This window comes from Engraulis encrasicolus, chromosome 9 (assembly GCF_034702125.1).
Source record: "Engraulis encrasicolus isolate BLACKSEA-1 chromosome 9, IST_EnEncr_1.0, whole genome shotgun sequence".
Lineage (NCBI taxonomy): Eukaryota > Metazoa > Chordata > Actinopteri > Clupeiformes > Engraulidae > Engraulis > Engraulis encrasicolus.
Genome location: NC_085865.1, coordinates 47,373,378 through 47,392,052, shown reverse-complemented (window position 1 = coordinate 47,392,052; position 18,675 = coordinate 47,373,378). Strand labels below are relative to the sequence as shown.

Below are 18,675 nucleotides of genomic sequence, written 5' to 3'. Positions count from 1 at the left end.
CTTCACCCTTCTACCATCTGCCCGGAGATATAGGTGCTTACGTGCTCACACCAGCCGACTCAGGGACAGCTTCTTCCCTCAATGTATCAGACTGTTGAATTCAAAAACATCAACAGAGGAAGGAATCCACTCATCACATCTCCCCTTTTTCCAACCTGCCTTTTTTTTTTTTTAATGCAGCTTTCAACTTTTTAAATATATATTTTTTCCAACTTTTTTTGCCTTTTTACATTCTTTTTTAACCTTTTTTGGGACTCTCAGAGCAGGGAAGCTTTTCATTGTATATATATGTTTAATATATACACATGACAAATAAACTATCTTGTATCTTGTATCTCTTGTATCTCTTGTATCTTGTACCATCCCGCCGCACTGCTCCCTTGGTGCGCCATTGGGGGCTGCCCCCTTGCACGGGTGAGGCATAAATGCAATTTCGCAGTGTGCAGTCTTCACTTGTGTGCTGTGGAGTGCTGTGTCACAATGACAAGGGGACTTGGAGTTTCCCAGTTAGGCTTTCATTATGTACAAATCAGCTGTTTGTCCCTCCCCTCTCAGCAGCCCTGTATGCCGATAAAGTATAACACTTGATATAGCTGTACACATCACACACACACAGTCCAATATAACAGACAGCTATACACATTGCACACAGTCTAATGTAACAGATAGCTATACACATTGCACACAGTTCACCCTAACAGATGGCTTTACACATTGCACACAGTCCAATATAACAGATTGTGGGTGTTAGTGCTGGGGGGGAGTTTTAGCTTTTGTCTATTTACATTGCTGAGGATATTAGACTGCTATTTTTAGTAGCAACAGTAGTGGGCTGGCTAGGAAATTACAAATAGGTGTGGGTGCACACACACACACACACACACACACACACACACACACACACACACACACACACACACACACACACACACACACACACACACACACACACACACAGTGCTGTGTTCTGGGAAGGAAGAAGATTAAGAATGACGGTGTAGCAGCAGTATGCAGAAAATTCAGAGCAGTAGCAGCAGTATTCTTTCTGGGAAGTGATTTGCTGGTATCATAGCTGGATTGGCCATAAGGCATACATGGCATTTGCCCGGTGGACTCTTGATGATTTTGGCCTGTTCTTCCCCTTAATGTAGTGATATCAGTCCTCATTCCACTACAGCAGACCTCTCCGAGTCAGATTTAAGTATTAATTTTGGCTGGAGTGGTCAAAATAGCTCGGAATAGAAGACTAAACATGTTGTCACTGGCTTCATTATCTCTTCCAATACCTGTTGGACTGGTCTTGGATGAAAATGCCCAGCCTGATTTTTTTCTCCCAGCACAGCCCCGGCTGCTTTTGAGGGTCTGGGGGTCCTGTGTTTCTTAGATGCAATTTCCTGTGACAATGAGGTGTCCCTTATTTTTCCCCGAGGGAGTTGGCAACCATTCAACATGAGTTACATTACATTACAGTAGCCTATGTTTAATTCTGACTGGCCATGGGGAAAATTTCTTCTTCAGTCTAATGGTCTTGCATCTGATGGATCAGATCGGAACCAGATAGCATTTGAATAGTTAATGTAGCTGTCAGCTTAAGTTGTATGGTCTGTATTTTTATATTGTTTAAAGTGTACAAAGGAGTACTTTAGCAATGTGTCAGCATTGCATTTTACAACAATCTGCTACACTTGTTCCTGAACTTTTGTCTTGCTCCTGATATATTTTTTAGTGTATTTTAATTTACTTGAACCGTTGAACAACACTGTATTTTGCAATGCATATCTATGATTCTTAATCTAAAATCCTGTGATATATTTTGAATTAGGACCCTAGGAAGACTAGCGAACTGCTGTGGCACAAGCTAATGGGGATCCTTTCATCATAATAAAATAAAATGGCAACAAGCTGACAAGGTGTGCAAGCCAAACTACTGCCTTCCGGCCTTTTCTGTGACCTCCGGCCTGTTGATGCAAGGCTTGAGGCCGTTGATGTTCAGCGTTTTTGCACAATATCTTGCAAAAGTACAGTTCAAAGGTTATTCTCTCATTTGCAATCAGGATGTTGAAAGGGAGAAAGCCCCACAAAAGTTTATCTGCGACTGCTTTGGTTGACAGTGACAGTGGTCCAGGACATGGACCAGCCAACACGGGGGACCTCTAAAGGTCGTCAGATAGCCCACAGTTACAGTAAGAAGAGCAACCCGAGAGAGAGAGAGAGAGAGAGAGAGAGAGAGAGAGAGAGTGTGTGTGTGTGTGTGTGTATGTGTGTGTGTGTGTGTGTGTGTGTGTGTGTGTGTGTGTGTGTGTGTGTGTGTGTGTATATGTGTGTGTGTGTCTGTTTGTGTGTCTGTGTGTCTGTGTGTTTGTGTGTGTGTAGTTTGGGGACCCCTTATCCGGCCCCCGATTCAATTTTAATGCTATGCAGTTTCACATAAAATGTGATTTTTTTTTTGTACAGAAATCTCAGAAATTACATTTACAATACAATTAAGTTATATTTTCAGGGGACCCAGTGAAGCTTGAGTCTGTTGTAAAGGTGGCCACCTTCAATAGGCCAAAAGTAAGTGCAGGGGGAAATCCTGGTTTGTGTTCAAAGTAAGGCCCTTGGAGGACTTTATAAAGTTATAAGTGGCACACTGAATGAAAAGGGTTCCCACCTCTGCACTTGATGCATGTGGTGTCGTGTGTGTGTGTGTGTGTGTGTGTGTGTGTGTGTGTGTGTGTGTGTGTGTGTGTGTGTGTGTGTGTGTGTGTGTGTGTGTGTGTGTGTGTGTGTGTGTGTTTAGCGTCCTCTGCTCTGCCTGTGAACAACCTGGCACCCTGTCAAACGCTATATCCGTGTGTGTGTGTGTGTGTGTGTGTGTGTGTGTGTGTGTGTGTGTGTGTGTGTGTGTGTGTGTGTGTGTGTGTGTGTGTGTGTAGCGTCCTTTGTGCTACCTGTGAGCAACCTGCCACCCTGTCAAACGCCATATCCGTGTGTGTGTGTGTGTGTGTGTGTGTGTGTGTGTGTGTGTGTGTGCGCGCGCGCGCGCGCATGTGCATGTTTACCGTCCTGTAACCTGTGGACCATGTATAGCCTATTGACATCATGGCAACAAAGTTACATTTTTACCACTTGATCTCCTTTTGGCTGAAATCCATCATGTTTTCCGGTGTATGTTTCACACATTTTTGAAGGCTACCAGTAAAGATCAGCTGTTCTCTCGGTGGATTTAATTATCGACGTTTGCACGTTGTCATAGGCTAGGATACTCCCCGTCTCGCATCTGCAGGAATGTAATCAGCTGTAGTTTTAAGAAAGCAGTGAGGGAGGGCGGCACGCCCCCCTGCTTGCTTGCACTAAACTGAATGTCCGGTTAGAAGCGGAGGCCCAGACGGGGAGAGCTACTCCAGGGCATCAGCAACAACTTCTCTGTGGAGGAGACGAAGACTTCGACGGAAACAGACAGGAGAAAAGGTCGCGAGGCAGACCCGTGACTTGCGGCATTTGCCCACTTTCAGGTAAAAGCTGCTTCTACCTCGCAGCATTTCAAGCTTAAGAGATTCGAGCTTTCATTAGGCCTATTGTAATTTGTGAAAGAGCAACAACGACATCATGTGTGGCGCATCAAGAACGTGCGCACCTGTAGGCTTCAGCGAATTTAACTCGGCCGTTTCCGAATAGGACTTGGTTATAGGCTAAACGAAAGCCTTTGTCGTATCACCTTGTCGTGTAAAACGTTACCATGCAAGTGCGGGAAGAAAAGTTTTTAACCTTTGTGTTTTGGGCGATGCAAATGAGTCACACTCACACACACGCGCGCGCGAGCACGCACGCACACACACACACACACACACACGCACACACACGCACGCACGCACGCACGCGCGCGCGTGTGAATGTGATACACATTGAATTGCATCTTTCCATGAAATGCACTATACAAATAAACTTGCCTTGCCTTGCACTTCGGAACAGATGCTGGTGGTCTTATCCACCTCTGAATGGGAGTTTCCCAGGTGGACTTTCACACACACACACACACACACACACACACACACACACACACACACACACACACACACACACACACACACACACAGGGGCCTCTTTCACCTCTTATGACTAAGCAAGAAACATGAGCTGACCAACGGATTTTCAATGAACAGAATCAGTGCACACACTCAAAGAACGGTTCATTTGGAAGCCCTAGTTATAGTGTCTCCTCTTTTTCATATCTCCCTGTGGATGGAGGGACAAAACACACACACACACACACACACACACACACACACACACACACATACACACGCACACACGCACACACGCATGCACAGCACAGTTGATTGGATAATAGCCTTGCAGCAGGTAGGGATTGCTTACCCATTTCTCATCACTGTATCCTTTTACTTGCACTAGGTACAAATAACTGCAATTATTTTGGCGATGCAACATTTTTTTTGTGAAGCACATTGAATTGCATCTTTGTATGAAATGCGCTATACAAATCAACTTGCCTTGCCTTGCACTTCGGAACAGATGATGGTGTGTAAGTGTGTCTTCTCCACCTCTGAATGGGAGTTTCCCAGGTGGGCTTTCATTAGATGTTATAGAGTAGAGTAACTTTATTGATCCCCATGCAGGAGGAAATTAAGGTGTTGTAGCTTACATACAAGAGGGTGTGTGTGTGTGTGTGTGTGTGTGTGTGTGTGAGAGAGAGAGTGTGAGTGAGAGACCTGCCTTGGGATGAATGTATGTAAGAGTGAGCTATATATGGTTAATATACTGTATGTGTAAGGATGTGTGTAATGTCTTCTGTATTTATGTATGTATGCTACTTGACACCTTAATTTCCCCCTGAGAACAATAAATGACACTCTACTCTACTCTAGTCTGCCCCCCCCCCCCCCCCCCCCCCCCCCCCCCCCCCCCCCCCCCCCCCCCCCCCCCCCCCCCCCCCTGCGTGATTTGATTAGACTAGACTGTATTCAAATGGTGATCATTACCTAGGTACTTGGAAGAATACAGTATACAGAAATGCAGTTTAGTTGGGATGATCACTGGGAAACTGAGCAATGTTCATTCCTTTTGAATTTCACTTGGGGCCCCTGCTGACCCCAGAGTCGCCTCTGGTAATTGCGGACAGAAGTGTGAGTGTGTGTGGGTGAGTCAACGTTTGTAAGTGGAGAAGGGGTGGTTGGAGGTCTACCAATGAGGGCCATTGGGAGGCGTGTGTATGAGAGAGAGAGAGAAAGGAAGGAGGGCATACCTGTCTCTAACGGTCTCTTCTCTGCTGCAGGGCAGAGTGTGGTGAGAGACAGGCTCCTCTTCATGTGAGTGTGTGTGTTTGTGTGTGTGTCTGCTTGTGCTTGCGTCTAGGGCAGAAGAAGAATGGCTCTGGCCCGGATCCTGATCGCAGCAGGGCTGCTGAGCTGCCTCGTCACATGCTGCCGCTCGCAAACAACACCAGAGCCGTGAGTAGTACACACACACACACACACACACACACACACACACACACACACACACACACACACACACACACACACACACACACACACACACACACACACACACAGAGGATTTATTTTATTTGGATTCAAGAGACAAGCAAGGAGCACACATTGTGGAAAAGGTCAAATGACAGATTGATAGATTTTAAAGACTACATACTTACTAATACCAGTAGGCCTACCTGTATTATTGTAGCAATAGGCCTATAAGGATAAACAAAACATCTCCACTTCCATTATGTGCAAACTACCAATAACAGCTGAAACTGAACAGAACTTTGCCAAATTCTTTGGACCCCATTTTGCATCACACACACACACACACACACACACACGTGCGCGCGCACACGCACTCGCACACACACACAACATTTACTGTATGTTTTTAATTGTACATGGTCCCTAATGAATGTTGTTTTGTTGTTTTGTATATTTCCTGTGCATTTTGTATCTGCTAGTGATATTGGCTATGATTATGTCCGCGTTTGTAAGTCGCTTTGTTTATAAGTGTAATAATGAATTGAAACGGCCTCAACTGACACGCACACGCACACGCACACAGAGCGGATACACACGGCTGCTCCAAAAATGACATCAGACCTATGAATGCAACCTTAATCTCTCTCTCTCTATCTCTCATACACACACACTAACCTACTACTGACCCTCTACTCTCCAGTAGAACCTAGTTGCAATGTCGGCACTTCTGACACACACACACACACACACACACACACACACACACACACACACACACACACACACACACACACACACACACACACACACACACACACACACACACACACACACACACACACACACACACACAGCACCCCTGACATACTTTCTTGTATTGATCACAGTGGATAACTACTCACACATGTGGGTTTAGCTACGCACGCACACGCGCACGCGCACGGACACACACACACTAGTTAAAATCCATGTTGGTCTTGTGTTAGAATATTGTAATTTTGAGCTAAACTTAAAGTGATACTGTCCCATTTTTGGAAATAAGCTTATTTTACACCTCCCCCTGAGTTAAATAATAGGGTTTTACTGTTCTCCTATACTTTCAACCGTTCTCTGGGTATGGCAGTGCAAAATTTACCTCCAAACTAGCAGTTAACATTGAGTCCTATGCCACCAGTTAGCCGCCAGCTGGTCTCATAGGTCTCAATGTTAACTGCTAGTTTGGTGATAAAATTTGCACTGCCATACCCAGAGAACGGTTGAACGTACAGGAGAACGGTAAAACCCTGTTATTTACCTCAAGGGTAGGTGTAAAATAAGCTTATTTCCAAAAATGGGACAGTATCACTTTAAGTTTAGCTCAAAATTACAATATTCTAACACAAGACCAACATGGATTTTAACTAGTGTGTGTGTGTCCGTGTGCGTGCGTATCACCGTGTGGGACAGTATCACTTAAAGAACGATACTCACAAGGTCATGACACTAATAAATAACACAACATAAATCAATATAACATGACATGACACTTAATGCTAAAACTTATTTGACCCGCCAACAAAACCACTGTGAGTAGAGTAATTTTATGGACTAGCAGTCCAGGTGCTTACACAATACATACAATCAGGGCTCTAAATGAGCACCAGCTGGCCAAATGCTGGTGAAATTTCAGTTTGGCTGGTAGAAAAGACCAACTTACAAGCCAATTTGAGCCATTAGTCAGTGTGTATTTGGATAGTAAAATTAACATCTACAAGCCATTTTGGCTGGTGGTGAAAAAAGTTATTTAGAGCTCTGCATACAATGCAGGACAGGACAAACGCATTGCACACAACTGCACATAACCTATGCAGACATTAAGACATCTCCAATGTACACAGAACACACACAATCTTTAACAGAAGAAAAAAGAAAACATGTTTTTTTTCTAAGTGTTGCATGTGTAAATCTCCACAAGTTAATGTCCTAGGATTTCGCAATGATCACTGTGTTAAATGTTGCTGGATTAAATACAGCTGTAAAATTTTTCATGAGAACAGAAGTTGGCAGAACAAGAGAGCAAAGTTTCCAGTTGGCACTGCAGCACCCTCTTAACTTAACGAGCCCCCCCATCAGCCTTTCACATCTGAAATGCCAGGACGGCCAGCAGCGTCAATGGCTCATTGTGGTGAAGGCACTAACGACACGCTCCATCCCACCAGTGTAAACAAATGCACATGATGACCTGATATGGCCAACTCACCAATAGATTTGGGAACAATGAAGTGCCTATCTACGTATGCTATCGATCTTATCCTCTTATCAAAGGCTTAGGCCAGACCAGCGGCTCTCAAGCCCCCCGCCCTTCAACTCATCATGAGTGTTCTCTCTCACCTAGTCTTCTCAAGGCCCCCGGAGGGCGTTTGGTGGGAGGGGGAGTAGGGCACAGAGGCCCATATAGAGTGCCAAATAGGGATTCATCTTTCAAGGACATCACATGAATTTCATGAATATGTACTTGAAGTGTTGGAAAAAAAAAACTCTAGTCCGAAATGTTTGCAATTATTGCTAAAGCTGTATTTGTGTAGCCAATACCTGTTTTTACAAGTTGTTGGCATCTTGGTCTTGGCTAGAAAAATCCATAGTGTGTTTTTATGCAAACTTTTTACAGCGTGCCTTCATACTTCCAAATCATTATTGCTAAGGTCTTCCAGATTTAAAAAGTGAAAACCTTAAGTTAGCTGATTTTTTTTTTTAAATAATGAGGCTTTGCAGATGCATATGCAGCCTTGGACCACTAAGGGTTAAAGTGGTCCTTTACCTTAATGATAAACAAGCACCTTTCAAACCAAGTCACCCTATTTATTTGGATTTATTACACCAAGACAAATGACAGAACATCAATCAGCTCACAGCTCAAATCATAATAACATGACAATCCCAGGCTGGAGAAACAACAGTAAGCAGTCCTGCAAAATGAAAGCCTCAAAGCATCCAGATTCTACAGCTGCTAACACTTATGTTTACACATAGCTGGGGATTTCAAGATATTTTCCAAATTAACTTGTGCACACACCGTTGTTAATCCGCGTAAATATGCTGTCAAGAGCCATAACTGTAAGCCAAGCATGAGGAGGCAGTGCACGAAGAAGGAGAAAGCCATTAAAATCTCAGTTTTTCTCAGTTTCCTTTTAAACTTGAGACCCGAGCTTTGCCAAATCTGCTTTTGCCAGAGTGTTTAGAAAGAATCATTGTCAGAGGCAACATTTTCGTTTGTGTGTTAATGAAAGGCACAAACAAAGGGAAAAACACAGGGCCAGTAGTTGAGACAGAAGAGTGTCAAAAACACAGAACGGGACACACACACTATAATATCTTGCCAAAGATTGGAGCTTACACAAATATGACCGGACTCTCAGATGGGTACTTACACACTGGTTTATTCAATTCAGTCCTATGATACATATTGGAGGTACGAGAGCGCCACCAGTTGGTGTGGTGTGACACAATATGAAATACCAATACATCACAACTCCTCCCCTCTTATTCAGTTACCAGGATCCCAAAAAATAAAGTATTCAAAAGTATTGCTTCGGAACTTTACATCTGTAACTAGTCCAACAGTTTTGAACCTAATATCCTAACTTAAGGGTGAGGGTAGACTGCCTCAACACCTTGAGTGTGTCGGGGGATTATTGTGCCCCCTACTTGAGACAACACTCGGTAACTAAACGTTTCAGAGATCATACCAGGATGGTTGTTCAAAGGGTCAGTCTGTCAGGTGGTTTGCACACCCGCCTTGGATATCTGTTCAGTGATGGCTGGGGTGTTGCAGGGTTGTTGTGCGTGTCTGACTGACCTGAAGGTGGTGAGCTTGTGACCGTCACCGGGCTCGCTGTCTCCGACGCGTCACCGGTGTCAGATATGGCCGGTGCCACGACTGCAGTTGCAGGCGCTGCAGGTGTTGGTTGTTTCTCTGCGGCGTGCTGCACGATGCTGGGGTGACAGGCCATCATCTGGTCCGCATGACAATTCCATTGCTGATTTGACGCAACTTCGACTTGGTATGACCTTGGGCCTGCTTGCGATGTAACCGTACCAGTCATCCACTTTTCCTCCCCTCTCCGATAGTCCCGGACAAGCACTGGGTCTCCCACTTCAAAAGTTCTCTCTTTAGCGTGTGCATCATGGTGTCGCTGTTGGTCCTCTTGCGCTCGCTCCACCACTGCTGACACGCTCGGTTTCAGCAGGTCTAGGCGGGTGCGCAGTCTGCGACGGAGAAACAGCGTCGCAGGTGACTCTTTTGTAGTGGCGTGGGGGGTGTTTCGGTACTGTAGCAGGAAAGCATCAAGTCGCCGTTGCACCGAGGCTGTACCCCTAGACGACTTCAGAGAGTGTTTAAATGTCTGCACGAAATGCTCTGCCAGGCCGTTCGTTGCCGGATGGAAGGGAGCGGAGCGTTTGCGCGTGATGCCATTTGACGTCAGAAAGTGGGTAAACTCCTCAGAAGTAAATTGGGGCCCATTGTCACTCACTAAGACCTCTGGTACTCCGTAATGACTGAAGAGGCCTCTTAGAACTTCAATAGTTTTTGCTGATGAGGTTGAATCCATCAATATGACTTCGGGCCACTTGGAATGAGCGTCCACAATGACGAAGAACATGCGCCCCTCAAAGGGCCAGCGAAATCGATATGAATTCGCTGCCACGGAACCTGTTGGCCAGGGCCATGACTGCAGCGGTGTGAGAGGAGGGTTCTTCTGACCTCGTTGGCACGGTTCGCAATCCTTTGCACCTCTCCTCCACCTGTAGATCTAGTCCCCGGCCACCACACGTAGCTTCTTGCCAGGATTTCATCCTAACCACACCCGGGTGCCCGGTGTGGAGTTCGTCTAGGACATGCTGACGTAGTTTGGGTGGGACTACCACTCGATTACCCCACATTAAGCAGCCTTGAAGTACGGACAGTTCATCTTTCCGTGTGATGTATGGGGCCAAACAGCTGTCCGCATCCTTGGCTGGTGGAAAACGACCCATCAACGCCATCTCGATCACCTGGGAGTGTGACATCTGCTTTGGTTTGTCTTTTCACTTCACTACAGTGAATTGGGAAACTCTCAATTTGTTTATCAGAAATGCCTCGACTGCCCCTTGTGCTTCTTTGTGTTGCACGGGCAGAGGCAGACGCGACAGACCGTCCGCGTTACCATGGTCAGCGGCGCATCTGTACCTAATTGTGTAATCGTGTGCTGCCAAGATGAGTGCCCAACGCTGTAGTCTTGCAGCAGCCATGGACGGTGTCGCTTTGCTAGGGCTCAAGATTGTTGTCAAAGGCCGGTGATCTGTGAGTAGGGTGAAATGACGGCCATAAAGGTAGGAATGAAAACGTCTGACTCCAAATATTATTCCTAAAGCCTCTCGCTCAATTTGAGCATAATTCTGCTCTGCCTTGCTAAGGTGGTGCGCGAAGCGAAGGCTATGGGTCGTTCCTCCCCATTTGGCAGTCGATGCGAGATGACTGCCCCCCACCCCATAGGGTGAGGCATCGCAGGCGAGTATAACTGGAAGCCTGGGGTTGTAATGTGTCAGTACACTTTGCTGGATAGCTGTTCTTTTGCTTTTTTGGAAAGCTTCATCACATTTCCTGGACCATTCCCACTTCACCCCCTTGTGTGAGTAATGCATTCAATGGTGTAAAAGTGTTGACATGTTCGGGACAAAGCGTGCGTAATAGTTAATGAGCCCCCCAGGAAGGAGCGCAACTGAGTCGTATCAGTAGGCACAGGGGCCTCTACAATGGCTTTTGATCTTGTCGTCAGACTTGTGAAGCCCTACAGAATCAATCGTGTGCCCCAAGTAATCTAGCGAGCTCCTGAAGAACTCACATTTCTCTTTTTGAGCTCGGAGCCCAAATTTTCAAGGCGACTCAGTACCGCTTCGAGATTCTTCAGATGGTGCGCATCATCTTTGCCTGTGATGAGAATGTCATCAAGAAAACAATGCACATTGGGCAGCCCTTGGAGCACTTGGTCCATATTTCCCTGGAATATGGAGGGCGCAGAGGTGATTACAAATGGTAAACGATTGTAGCAGAACATGCCCTTGTGGGTGTGACTGTGAGGTATTTGCGGGAATCTTTCTTAACCGGTACCTGAAGGTAGGCCTGTGAAAGGTCCAGTTTGCTGAAACGATGTCCCCCAGACAAGGACGCAAACAAATCCTCAATGCGAGGTATTGGGTAGTGTTCAGCGCACAGGGCTGGATTCATCGTCACCTTAAAATCTCCACAAATCCTCACACCTCCATTTTTCTTCATGACGGGCACTATGGGGGTTGCCCAGTCGCTGAACTGAACCGGGGCGATAACCCCTTGCTGTAGGAGACGCTCTATTTCCGCTTCGACTTTAGGCCTCAACGCATATGGTACCCCCTGTGCTTGACAGAACTTTGGCTGATGGTCTGGCCTCAGCATCAGTGACGCTTCAAATCCTTTCAGTGTTCCCAATTCCTTGCTAAACACTTCCGTGTGGCGATTTAGGACATTCTCCAGCGTTTCATCACTTTCCCTATGCCCTGTTTGCATGTTTATTTTGATGTTCTTTAGCCATTCACGGCCAAACAGTGGTGGTGCCTCTCCTTTTACCACACATAAAGGCAACCTAGCCCTTTGCTTGTTCAATTTAACACACACCTTCAGCATTCCCTCGGGCTGCAGTAACTCCCCTGTGTATGTTTTCAGAAGGACATCTGTCTTGCGTAAACGTATGTGTGCAAATTGTCTTTGTATAGCTGACTGGAGATCAAAGATACAGCGGCCCCAGTATCTAGCTCCATATCCACTGACTGGCCTTCAATTTTTTGGTTTAATCATGATCATTGATGATGCTGCATGACTGTTTTAACTGTCTTCACTTGTTCTGTGTTCACTGTTGACATCATGTGCAGAGTGAAATCAGAGTCTGAACCTGTAGATGACTCATCTGATGAATTTGCTGCTGTCACTTTATGAATTTTTCCTTTTTCGGCATCTGTTTTTTTTTGTTTTATTTGACTGTCTTGTTTTGACTTTGCCTGCTTAGTTTCATTCCTTTTGCTTCTACACACCCGAGCTATATGGCCCTTTTTATTGCAATTGCGGCATTGCTGCTCCTTATAATAGCAGTCACGTTCATGGTGATTCATCTTGCCGCATCGAAAACATTTGTCGCCACCCTGTGGTGCAGACGCGGACACTGCGTGCACTTTCAATGAACTTTTCAAATGCAGGGATTCCCTCGCCACTGTTTCCATTGCCAATGCTACATCGACTGCTTTCTTATAGTCGAGTTTTTCTTCCGTCAGGAGTTTCCTTTGGATAGCCTCATTATTCAGCCCACACACGAGCCTATTGCGCATGGCATCTTGCAAATGGGCGCCAAAATCACAATGCTCTGATAACTTTTTCAAAACAGCCACATATTGTGCAATGGTCTCCCCCTCTTCCTGATTGCGTTTGTGAAATCGGAATCTCTCCGCTATTACTATGGGCTTGGGGGAGAAATGTCCGTCGAGGGTGTCCACTAAATCTTGGTAAGTTTTACTGCTGGGTTTTTCCGGGGCTAGTAAGCTACGCAGCAAGCCATATGTAGTTGCCCCAATTACGCTTAAGAATACTGCCGCCTTCTTTCCAGCGGGAACATCATTTGCTTCAATAAAATGCTCAAACCTCTCGACATAAGTCGACCATTGCTCCGAAGATTTGTCGTAAGCATCAATGTGTCCCAAGAGCGTTGCCATTCTTACTGGTGGTGGTACGGGCAGCGCCTGTGCTTCTCGAGGGGGTTCGTTTTGAACAACTTGTTCCTCGATCCGGTTCTCCTGTTCCTCTCCCCCCACTGCTAAAGCTGAGCCCTCTTCATCCGAAACGGACATTAGTGGGCTACTTAACTCGTCGCCAATTTATAATATCTTGCCAAAGATTGGAGCTTACACAAACATGACCGGTCTCTCAGATGGGTACTTACACACTGGTTTATTCAATTCAGTCCTATGATACATATTGGAGGTACGAGAGCGCCACCAGTTGGTGTGGTGTGACACAATATGAAATACCAATACATCACACACAGCTGTAAGTTATGTCTACCTTATTTTATCTTCCATTACAGTAAAATCCTGTATTTCTACCATGGACAGTTTTAGAAGCAAACATCAGGGTGGCGCTTATGGCATTACTATGTGAAGTTGGTATATTAAATATAGTTGAATTATTTCTCACTGCTGTTTTTGTTTTTACATTCAATCAAGCAAAAAAAAAAATCAAATGTGGCATTAGCTGTTGTTGCACCACCCTTACTTCTTGTACAGAAAACCTCAAAGACGTGTGTGTGTGTGTGTGTGTGTGTGTGTGTGTGTGTGTGTGTGTGGCTGGACTCGAACCCGGGTCCCCATGGGCATGCAAGCCCAAATGTGGGGGAGGCTTAGCGCGCCTCCTTGTGTATTTAAAATTGAAATTGGTACCACACACTGATGATGGCTTAAGAGCCGAAAACGCGTCTGCTTGTGGACATGGTGGTAATTTATAAATAAATAATGAGACGTAGCTTGTGAGTGTGGATTTTTCTTCTTTAAATTTGTTTAAAATTGAACCACATCTGCCATCTGAAAACTGAAAGTAAGTCTGTGACACCAAGCTCCCGTCAAGAGTCGCAGACTTTCTTTTCAATTTTCATGCGACTTTGCTAGTCCAGCACCACATCTTACACCACATCTGCCATCTGTCTGTAGGTCTTTCCTGGTGAGTTTCCCAGCCCTGATAAGGTCCGAGTCTGAGGCCAAACTGTGTGCCAGCCTCATGAGCCCCAATGAGACCATGCGCATGTCCATCTATCTGACCGACGGCGACCAGAAGAAGCTGCTCCACCAGGAGTCCTCAGACAAGGAGTTCCACCGCTGCTTCACCTTCCAGGTCAGTGGCTGATAGGTCGGCCGGCCGGCCGGCCGTGTTGGATAATCCAACTTGTCTTGGACACAGATGAGGGGGGGGGTTTAAAGGGAAAAAAGGTTAAGAATCACTGCCGCATGGTATTATGTTAGTACCTGTTCTAAGTGGAATGCTCAGCTGGTTCGTAGGTATAGGTATAGGTAGGTGAATTAACATTTTTCATCACCAGCCAAAGTGGCTAGTAGATCTTAATCTTACTTGCCAAACATACACTCACTGATGGGTAACAGTGGCTAGTAAGTCGGTCTATTCTTCCAGCCAAACTGAAATGTCACTATTATTTGGCTCGTCGGTGGGTGTTAATTTAGATCCCTGTTCGTAGGTAACATGGCCATGCCATTCTTAAAAATTCAGTCAATTTACTGTACATTTCCCTCCATGTTACCATGTTCTGTATGGGTTATCTCTTCTGGGAGGGCAGTATTCTTGTTACCAGACAGCCGATCAATCAGCAAACTTGGAAGGCATTCTTAAAGTGATACTGTCCCATTTTTACCTCCGCCAGGAGGTTATGTGATCGCCTGAGTTTGTGTGTGTTCTGTGTTTGTTGTCTATGTTTGTTAGTTCGCTGCTATTCCACTGCCTGCCACAAGGTGCGCACGGTGAGAACTGAGCAGAGGCATGCCTGGCTGCGCCTTTCTCAGCAAGGAACAGGGAGAGACTCTCTCCTTCGCCGCCAGCTCCAACACCAAGTGCATTTCACCTAAAAAGTTGTTCATCCGCAGGCAGTAATCAGTCCTGTCAAATGAATTACCACCGCTACCAAAAATATTCAATTTGTGATGTGTGGCCTATATGTTATCATTGCTGTTGCGAGAAGGACAGTGACCACCCCCGCAGATCGTTTAGGTTCACAATGCTGTCAAATTAATTACGTTGTCAAAAATATGGAATATGTGATCGTGTAGGCCTAAGTTCACAATGTTGTTGTGGACTGTGACTTAGGTTCACAATCCTGTCGAATTAGGCTACCGTTGCCAAAATAATTTATGACTCCAGGCCTACGTTCACAATGCTAAAATTCATTAGGCTACATCCCCTTCGCTACATTTAAAGATAACCCCAAGTTGTTTGTGAGATGGACAGGGATCAGAAAGCCCGACAGCATGCATTATGGCCGAGCACCGGCAAATATTCCACACGGGTGAGCCTGCGCCATTCTAAACAGTAAGGAACATGGGACTGTGTCCTTTGACGCCAGCTCCCACACTATCAACCTAAAAAGTTGCTCATCAGCAGGCAGCCTAATAGCCTAGACTACACCCTCGTTCAAGTTAACAAACAATCATAAAATTAATTACCGCTGCCTGTGTGAAGTGGAAGTGAATTGTTGCGAGATGGACAGTGACCATCGCAGATCATTTTGGTTGACAATGTCGAATTAATTGGGCACCATCAAAGAGTTCACAATGCTGATCAAACACCCCCTTCACTAAATTTAAAATTAAGCCCAGTTGCGAGATAGACCACAAATTCTGACAGCAATGCATGCCCGTGGACTGATTAACAACGGTGAATAGTGATTTGAGGAATGCGGGAAAGCAAATGCCGCTTCAACCGACAGTGCCAAGACCATGTGGCCCATGAGAATGATATACCATCGTAGGCAAAAAAAAGCTCTAACCCTTCTGTGGTTGTTTGTTGGTCAAGATCATTACATTCCCTTCACTAATAAGGCTAGTTCTATCCGCACATGATTACAAGCTTTCAAAGCAGGTAGGCTAGATTTTGCAAATGACTGAACTGACATGAATGTGTCATTTTGAAAGTCTGACACAGGAATATAGTCGATCATATTGGCAAAGTGATTATTTTTGTCGATTATCTAATTAGGCTATGCCATGCCTTGGCGGAGGTATGTGATCTCGGAGCACTTTTCTAGTTGGAAATACGTTTATTTTACACCTCTCCTTGAGTTAAATGATTGGGTTGTACCTTTCTCCTGTACTTTCAACCATTCTCTGAGTATGGCAGTGCAAATTTTACCTCAAAGCTAGCAGTTAACATTGAGTCCTATGAGACCAGCTGGCGGCTAGCTGGTCTCATAGGACTCAATGTTAACTGCTAGCTTGGAGGTAAAATTTGCACTGCCATACCCAGAGAAAGGTTGAAAGTATAGGAGAATGGTAAAACCCTATTATATAACTCAAGGGGAGGTGTAAAATAAGCTTATTTGCAAAAATGGGACAGTATCACTTTAAGTATCGAAAATAATTGTATCGCTGGCCCCTGCCCAATGCCCTAGCTCTATAACATAAATAGAAGTGGAAAAGTAATTGGAAAAAAAGTTGAATCGAATTGTATTGCATCGTGTCGTGGGGCAGTCTTAAGTATCAAAAATAATCGAATTGCATCGCATCGAATAATAAGATATCGATATTGAATCGTATCGTCATGGAGGCTGTGATTTACACCCCTACACGCTACCACCCTGAACGACACCCCTGATTGAGGGTATTGTAAGACCGGGTTATAGTCTGAGCATACTGTAGGTGCCGGAAAGGGGGACGCAGTGGTCCATACAGCCCCCTCCCTAAATGAGACTTTCTCAACTTCCAGCAGCAGTAACATTGAAAAATTAAGAAATAAAATCCACCACCACTTTATAAGTCGTTCCGGCGCCGTTGAGTCCGAGGCCCTGCGATGTTTGTTTGGGGAGTTCCATTCTTGGACAGATTCCTAGCTTTCTAGCAGCCTGCTGGCACTGTTCTCCAGCTTCTTGGCAGCTTTATTGGTGGGGGTGTGGCTTGGCAGCCTGATGGGTGGGGGTGTGCCTTGAGAGGTGAGGGGGTTCAATTTCCTGCGGGTAGATGAAGCCGTTGGTGGGGACTCACTAGTTCCACGTCACCTCGCTACGGGGGGCTGTACTTGCATCTTGCGTCATTCAGAATGACAGCTGCCCCACGGTGCAGAGGAACGTTGGTAGCCAGCAGGCTATGTGTTTTCAGTTGAAGTACACCATCAAATGCTTTAGTATTAATTGTTTAATACATTGTTTAATTTGTTTAATTCATTATTGTGACTTTTAAATCAATGAATTAGCAAACAATACCCCTATGCAACTGCATGTATCGTGACAACTGATTATTACTGTTATTGTCGGCTGAAAGCTCGCAGTTGGTCACCTCTTTCCAGAAGAGGTGGGTCTTGTGGAAATAGAGGACACTGAGGCCAGGAGCCTGAACAGATTGTGTCTTGGGGTACCTAGAAAAGGTGGGAGGTGTTTTTTTGGCGAGGTGGCAACCTGGAGAAATAGTTCTAGGGGAAACCCTGCCGCGTATTAATATATCACAGGCAGGTCAGTGTCAGATTGCAGGATAATGTATAACAAGAGTCACTTGTAGTAAAAATCACTATACTGCTAGGTCAGTGGCACAGAGTGCAGTCCAGTTGCCCAGGCTGTGTACATATGTGTGTGGGTGTGTGCACGAGTTGGCGCGTTGGTGTGTGTGCGTGCATGCGAGTGCGTGTGTTGGTGTGTGTGTGTGTCATAGCGATCAAGCTTAATGACTGTAGAGTCTTATGGGTGATTAGCCAATGAGTGTAGAGTGTAATGGGTGATTAGCCAATGACTGTAGAGTGTGATGGGTGATTAGCCAATGACTGTAGAGTGTGATGGGTGATTAACCAATAACTGCTGTACTGCTGTGTGTTTGTTGTGTTCCATGCCCCCCCCCCTGCAGGCCCCAGCGGTCGATGAGGATAAGGTGCAGAGCATCAGGGTCGAGGTCGACGGCCAGACCTCTCACTGGACTAAAGACAGCCGCATCAAGTTCACACCAAAGCATAACCCCATTATGCTCATTCAAACTGACAAGCCCATATACACCCCGGGCCAAACAGGTAGGACGGAGGAGTTGTGGTTGGCCTGTCTGAGTTCTACCTAGGGTTGCCAACCATCCCTTGAAATACATAATCATCCTGTATTTATACACCGCCCCAATGTGACTGATATGTAGAACAAGATAATATGATCACATTACTGAGTTACTATATAACAGTAGGGGTTAGATGATTTAGTGGCATGCATTGTTGCCAGATTGGGCTGTTTCCTGACCAATTGGGCTGCTTAGGATGCCCGTGTGCGGGTAAAAATGGCATTTAGCAGAAAAAAACGCCCATTTTTTGCCATTGAAATTAGTAGAATTGGGCGGGATTTTGTGCTTCTAGGCGGGTGTTCAGCATTTTTTAGGCTGGAAATCATCAGCCTCGTCTGGCAGCCCTGGTGGCATGCAGAAGTGGCATGCC

At 45.5% G+C, this 18,675-nt stretch overlaps 1 protein-coding gene across 2 annotated transcripts in view; it reads left to right on the top strand.

Moving 5' to 3' along the window:
• Window positions 1-3,340: 3,340 nt before the first annotated feature.
• The window catches only part of LOC134455919 (alpha-2-macroglobulin-like), a 53,113-nt gene continuing 37,778 nt past the window's right edge, over window positions 3,341-18,675 (top strand). The window contains exons 1-4 of one of the 2 annotated variants that reach the window (XM_063207279.1): window positions 3,341-3,497; window positions 5,361-5,450; window positions 14,211-14,391; window positions 18,111-18,270. In XM_063207279.1, the coding sequence (XP_063063349.1) occupies window positions 5,368-5,450; window positions 14,211-14,391; window positions 18,111-18,270 (424 nt within the window). In that variant the 5' untranslated portion in view covers window positions 3,341-3,497; window positions 5,361-5,367. Of the gene's footprint in view, window positions 3,498-5,355; window positions 5,451-14,210; window positions 14,392-18,110; window positions 18,271-18,675 lie in introns of both variants that reach the window. The other variant, XM_063207278.1, reaches the window with a different exon arrangement.